The 7450-nt window shown below is 33.8% G+C and overlaps 1 protein-coding gene across 6 annotated transcripts in view; it reads right to left on the bottom strand.

Annotated features, from left to right (window-relative positions):
* Positions 1-2948: 2948 nt before the first annotated feature.
* The window catches only part of LOC127810322 (uncharacterized), a 28425-nt gene continuing 23923 nt past the window's right edge, over positions 2949-7450 (bottom strand). For all 6 annotated transcript variants that reach the window (XM_052349738.1, XM_052349737.1, XM_052349734.1 and 3 more), the window contains 3 exons: positions 5345-7355; positions 5018-5224; positions 2949-3555 (listed from right to left, as the gene is read on the bottom strand). In XM_052349738.1, coding sequence (XP_052205698.1) covers positions 3241-3555; positions 5018-5224; positions 5345-7355 — 2533 coding nt within the window. In that variant the 3' untranslated portion in view covers positions 2949-3240. The remainder of the gene's footprint in view (positions 3556-5017; positions 5225-5344; positions 7356-7450) is intronic.

The following is a 7450-nucleotide window of genomic DNA, read 5'->3' as shown; positions in this document are numbered from 1 at the left end:
AATCCTTTTTTAAATGTGACCCTACTTTTTGGGTCCAAACCTATCTAAGATTTAGACCCAAATTTAAATGTTTTTAATTTTAAATTTTAATTAACAAATAATAGAGTAAGATGACCTTCCAAATTAAGAATCAAGAATAATTTGAAATATAATAAGTGTTATTTTAAATGATATCATTTCATTATTTTTAAGTTTTAAATTTTAAATTCCAAATGATCATATGACCCTATTTGAACACAACCTAACACCATTGATATGCACAATTTGGTCAATATAAGTTAGTGAGTTACCATTAATTAAAATTTTGTAGTGTCAAAAAAATATTATTATGTCTGATCAAATAAATTTGCAAATATTTGTATTATTTTTTATTTTTGTTTTCACTTTTCAATCTCACTCAATGTTTTGCTTATGCTAATGTTCAACAAACAATCATTGATTTGTTACTCATTAGAGATGTCAAGCGAGTTGATTTAGTTTGACTTGAACGAACATATAACTTGATAGACCGAGCTAATTCAATGGTCGTGGGTCTCGACTCTAATTTTATTTTATTTTTTAAATTATAATATATTTTGTACTTCAAAATAATTTTATCTTAAAATTAAAATAAATATGTTGTATATCTGAATCAATTAAGTTTTTAGCCACATAGTTATGTTCTAACTTCTAAGCCAATTGCTATCAAAATCAATTTTGTAAATTCCACCAAGTTATTATTTCTACTAATTAGGGCAGGGCAAGGTGGTCGTGTGCTACTCAACATGTTCGACATCTCTACCTTTTATTCATAGATCAACATTCAATCTATTGTTTATTATTTGATTTACTGTTTACCCTCAAACCAATTTATTTTACACCAAATAACACGTTTAACTTTTACTTTTAAAATTCTAAAAACTAACAGTATTATGGAACAATATCGAGTTTTGGGTTATATAAATCATGGAGAAAATAGAAAAGAAAACTCAAATCATCCATCATGTGAGATAGATACAATCTGTATCATGAACTGCTACTCCCTGCTTCACTGATCTCACCAAGGAAGGAGAGCACCTCTGATTCCATCCCCCCCAAATGTCACTTATTTGAGTAGTAAAGAAGAAAGAAGACTCAGCCTCACCAGAAAATGTTATGATTAGGAAAATGTTATAGCTATCCCTTGAGTTACCTTTTGAGCTATCAAATATGTATCAAATGACAAAAATATCCCTAAGTTAATGCATGAGGTGAGGTGGTGAGGTGCGTGGGAGGCGGTAAGACGTTGTGAGGCAAGACGGTAAAATGCAAGGGGTATTTTTACCATTTAATATTCCTTTAATAGCCCAAAGGATACCCCTAACATGGTTGTTATGGTTATGATTATGATTATGAAGCACCCACTAGCCCTACCCCTTTAGCCGAGAATAAATCAACTACTAGATTTTAAGTTCGAATTTTGAGCACATATATATTGGTTATCCCCAAATACAGCTTAATCTAAGTCATATTTCAATCTAGGTTCAATAACTTCTAGTTTAGTAAAAAAAAAAAAATGAAAATTTTAACTAAAGTAAGTTTGAATTAGGGATAATGCTATTATACTAAGTGGATGAGTGCCTTGCAATCAGCTCTATAGAGTTAGGTCAAATCACCCACCTTGCATGGGTGCTCCAAAAATTCGGTCCAATCTACATCTCCCACTCGCACATGGTAAGAGTGAGACAACTCATCTTGTAGTTTTACATAGGTTCTCTTCCTTTTTCTCAACTTCATAATCATGAGACGGTTGTGCGATAGTGAATAGATCTACAATTTGACAGCGTAACAATGCTCTTTTTAAGGACAATGTAGAGATTAGTACCCATGAGAAAAAATTATATATAAATATATATATATCAATACTCTAGAAATAATTTTTTAAAAGAAAATGCAACACTTTGTGGTTTATGCAAGAGTTTTAGTTGATTTTTAAAACTTTTTTGAAAATAACATTAAAATGGCAGCGAAAGAAAACAAAATTACTTTACAAGATCCAGTATCTAACAATCTTATGTAAAAAATTAAAAAAAAATCATTATAAAATTAAAACTAAACAAAAAAAAAATAGTATTTGTTAAAAAAAATCAAATTTTTATTATAAAATTAAAATAAAGTCAAAAAAATTAGTATTTTTTGTAATTTACCCTTTTATGGTATATATAAGTATGGAGACATATCTGACATATTATTTTTCTTTTATAAAAAAATATTATTTTTGTATGTAACTTTACCATCGCTTTACAAAAATATGAGACAATATTTTTGCATGCAACCTTACTATTGCTTTAAAGAAAAATATTTTTATAATTTAAATCTGTATCTTTATAGATCAGAAAAGAGCAACCTTATTATTCTACCCAAGTCAATATATATATATATATAATATTCTATATACAAGCTAAAGAAATATATATTTCAATTGTTTTAATTACTAGTCATGAAAGCAATTTTAGGTTTTATGAAACGACAAAGTTAGAAAATGAGAAAGCGATGACTTAAAGTTGGCAAAATTCATCCTCAATGGTGGCTCAAGTAATGATCTATCTCTCGTGATAAATAAAAGATCATGAATTTAAAACTTTTCATTTATTGTGTAAACATTTCTTGTAATTTTTTATGTACTAAAAAATTAGCATAATTCTCATAAGTCAACCTTACATGAAAAAATAAGCCCAATAATCATATGATAATAGAAATTTTGTGTTTGTTTGTTATTATTGTATTGTGAAAATAATGTTAAAAAATAATATTTGATAACCAAATGTGGTGTTGTGCCTATTATATTAAAAAAAGTAATAAATACTCACTAAATACTGCTTCGCTTTTTAAAAAAAGAAACAAAGGACCTGTGCTTTTAAACAACTTAACTAGTCATTTTAGATAAGCAGCTGTGATTTAAAAATAAAGTCATACTTACACCAAATACTACTTTTTTAAACCTTAAAGAAAATAAAGAGAACAGTTATACTTTCAAAGCACAACAATACCAAAAAAGCTCATAGTCTTTCCCTATCACAACATTTGACAAAACTATTTTCATTCTCACACAGCAAACCAAGAAAACTTTGAGGCCTATTACAAAAGAATTACTGTACTTGTCACACTCCATAATCATCAAACTATCACACAGAAGAAAGAAACAAACTAGGGGCAATCCAAAATGTTTACAAGTATAAACAGTCTTCACCATTTTGTCAAAAACCAGGTTTTCATAAATCATTATTGCAGCCGGAATTCTGGCATGGCTTCTGGGATGGCAAGAAGATCAAAAGGTTTGCTTAGTGAGTCCTTCAGGATAGAGATCTGACCTTCTTTCAGGAGTACATCTTCGTCGAGCTCCTCTATCTTCTTCTTCAATTGGTTAACCTCAGAGTTCAACAGCATGTTGGTCTCGCTGTACTTTTTTATCTCCTCCCACATCAAGTCTCGCTCCTCAGAAACTTTTGGCAGTATTCCTTTCAGAATAGTTAGTTCCTTTGAACATTCATGGAGATCATTTTGAAGCCGATTAATGTTCTCATCCTTCTTTAACATCTATTTGACAGGAGCATGAAGTTTGAAGGTTAGAACTGAAGAGATTCTGCTTAAAACTGGAGCAACTGTTTCAACTATCAATCTAAATGGTTCATACTTCAGAATCCATCAGCTCAAAATGGAATACACATCGAGGCACGAAACGATATTCTAAGGATTTGTATCATCATTCATTTGTAAACAGTATAATGTCAAAATCTAATTTTCTATCTGAGCAACTAAAGTTATAACTTCTTCAAATACTGATTTAAGCATTAGAAAATATACTACTGAATGATGAATGAAGTATTTCCAAGCATGTACTCCAAGTTCAAGATATACAGGACCATTTTGAGCCTTAATTGTCACACTTATCCACACACACAAAAAAAAAAGATGGTAGTGAAAAAAGCATAATTTTAAGCGTCGTCTCTTGCATGCATCATTGCATCTCTTTAAGACTCTCAATGTCATGCAATTGCTTCAACTAGTATCACTACGAATCCATCCTAATTCGGAATGAATTCTCTAAAAGCATATCACTTTTCCTTTGGCTTGTTTTTAACAATACACCTAGTGATGCAAAACATATTTTACTACTATCTACTTGAAATTTTCCTTAGAATGAAAAGAGTAAATATTATGAACAACATTCATAGAGTAAGCAGTTTTGGCATGACAAACTGTGAAAAGGAGTATTAATCCCCCTATAGATATGTTTCTATATATGTTCATTTGAATTGCATCATGCTTAATTGGATACACTCTAATAATTGATAGAAAAATGCTCTTGCATTTAGCAGTTTGCAACAAATTCTAGCAATGCGATATTGCATACCATCTTTCAGTTCATTTTCTTCATTCTAGAAAAATATGCTTTTCAAAATAATGCTGCTTGTACTCATTGACAGCCACTCGCCTAGGGCCCTAGGCATTGTCGACTGGCTTCTATTTCTAGCTTCTGCAACTGTCTTGACAGTCATATTACCATCCTTACTCTTACGAATGGTTCTCCCAAGTAACACTACTACTTCACTATGTAAGTACTTATTAATGAAAAAGACACTCCAGAAGCACTCTTAAAAACAACTCCATCTCCCTCAATTTCCCAGGAGACCACTTAAATCTAAAATCTAGAGTATTTCTTATAGTTCATTTACCTTTAAACAAATAAAACTGATCACTTTTGATATTCCTGTATTAATTGCTATTCCCCCTTCAACTCCCATACAAAAACAAGAAATCAAATTCAATTTCTCTGAAACAGCATTGATATTAATATCCTTCTTCATAATAGTTCACAGTTTAGCCAAAAACTAATCTTCTCAACTAATATAAGAAGAGAACGAATCAACAAACACCACGGATCCCTCTCTCCAAGAATGCTCAATGACTGCTCAATTCTTGCACTCATGTGGGTGTAACTACATATAACATAAAGTAAGTTAATATAATAGTCGAGATTATGACATTTTAGGACTACCTGGAGTTCAAGATCTTTCATTTGATGGTTCATGCAGGAGAGGTTATCCAATGCATTTTGGACTTCACACCTGAGAACATCATTGCCTCTAACAGAAGCTGCCAGCTCAGCTTGCAATTGCTCCACCTCTACCTCTTTGGAGTACAACTTTTCTCGTAACACACTTGTTAGTAAAGTTTCTGCTTTAAGCTCTGATCTTACCATGTCCTATATAAGTGGAATTAAAACGTCAGATTCTCCATAGATACAGGAAACCAACATATTTAAATACTCAATTTGAAAGAATGCAATCATAGAAGATAGAAACACAATTGTTTTAATTAGTACCTCTGAGCTCTGATCAAAAGATTTCCCTGATTTATCCCCCGAGCAGCATGAATGACATTTCACAAGAACTGGGTTGGATTTCTCATTTAGCACAGCAGAAATTGTCTGTAAACTCCTCGTTAGTCTTTCAGTTCCCCTCTTGAAGCCCTGGATTTTCATCTCAGATTCAATTACAAATTGTTCATCTAAACCATTCCTTATAGATTCAGTAGCTTGCTTAGTTTCTACTGTTTGGCCTACTTTCACTTTGATGAATTCCAGTAACTTTGTACAAAGTTGGCTGCTTTCATTAAGCAACAATAGCCCCTGATTTTGCATGCAGTAAACATGGTTCAACAGTTCTTGATCTAGCTTGAAAGTTGAAAAGCCACCTTCCTGTCCACTGACTTTTAGACGGTGTAATAACATTATATTCTCATGCCGAAGAGAATCAACCTCAAGCCTATAAGATTCCACTTCCTTCCTCAAAGCCTGCTCCACTCCCGTCAACCTTATTTGCTCCATTTGAAGCTTCTTCAACTGCTTATCAAAGTTCTCTAGAGAAGCCTTTTTTTCAACTTCCTCTATGAGTCCTTTTCGAAACCCTTCAATTGTCTTCTCTTGTTCATTGCATGTTCTTAGTAACCTTGTAATAGATATATGCAAATCCTTGCTTTCTTTTTCCTTCTCTTCATAATTTCTTTTGATGTAATCTCTATCTTCTTCTGCTGCTCTACACTTATCCTGTAACTCGGAAAGATTTTGTCGAAGATGTTGATTCTCATTGCTTACTTCCTCCACTCTCATTGTTAGTTCCTTGAGTTGCACCTCTGTACCGGTGACTCTGCTCCTGCTCTCTATTTCCCTCTCACTTAAAGAAGACACATCCCTTTGGAGTGAGACATTCTGTTCTGCAAGCTCCCTTACTCGCTCACGAAGCCTATGCTCTTCTGCCTGGTATTTCTCAAGCTTGAAGGACCAATCACTTGATCTTCTGTCCAACTCCTTCTCTAATGCTGACTGCAACTCATTCTTTTCCTTCTCTAGTCTTCGGGTACGTGAATCTAACTCTTCCCTGACCAGTCTGAGTTCTTCTCTGGCAGAAGCCCTCTCAGCAAGCTGAGCCCTATGAGCAGCTGAAATCTCAAGTGCCATGCTTAATCTCTCCCCAGATAAGTTTCTAATGGTTTGAATCAATGCTGGCATACTGAAACCAATGCCCTGAAGAAAGTCCTCTTGCTCCAGCTCTTCTGAAAGTAACAAGACCCGCTCCTCAGCTTCCTTGGATTTTCTAAGTAGTTCCTCATCTAGAACCCCTTCAGCCTCAATAGAGTTCACAACTTCATAATTATCATGAGCTAAATGGTTGTGTTCCTCAAAATCTGAGAGTTCTTCATGGTGATACCCACTGGTGGTTTCATTAGGCCCATCTAGTGGACAACTGTTATGTGAAACCCCATCTGCCCTTAAACTACAGCATCTATTCATGGATCCAGTATAGATATCTTCAATCGTGATTGGTATGTCAGGATCAGATTCCTTTGAACTTATTTTTGGTAAAGCACGGGACTGAGAGAGTCTCTCAATGACATGCTTTGCAAGTCTCCGAGGTGATTCATGCCCAAATCCATTCTCAACCCAATCTCTAGACGAAAGGTGAAATCGATTTCCCTTAGTTTCCCTAAACGAATGAAAGTTGGATTTGTTTTTCATGCTATCAGTTGGTGAAGCAGGAGCTGTATACTGAACTCGTGGGGGACGCTTCCCTACACGATTTCCATTTCCAGTGTGATCTCTCTGGGAAGGAACATTCTTCACTTCACGCCTTTCTTGTTCTTGTTCTCCATCAATATAACGGTCCACAACTTGATTTGAGAAATTACTAGAGCAATATGAAGAGCTCTCCGAGGAGTCACAGTGACCTCTAGAAGATGTAGAAGAACCAGGCTTCTCTGCCACACATCCATTTTGGACAAGAACCTTCTCATAGCATTTTGGCCTAGATTGTCTCTCAGGAGTAAGGGAACGCCAACTAACAGAAACCAGAGTGCTATGAAATTAGTTACAAGAAGCAATTCCATATCTATGTGCATAAGGAGTAATGACTTAGTTAGAAAATAAGATTTA

The sequence above is a fragment of the Diospyros lotus genome, chromosome 9, assembly GCF_014633365.1.
Source record: "Diospyros lotus cultivar Yz01 chromosome 9, ASM1463336v1, whole genome shotgun sequence".
Classification (NCBI taxonomy): Eukaryota; Viridiplantae; Streptophyta; class Magnoliopsida; order Ericales; family Ebenaceae; genus Diospyros; species Diospyros lotus.
Note: the sequence above shows the minus strand (reverse complement) of the source record. Positions and strands in the feature narration are given on the sequence as shown.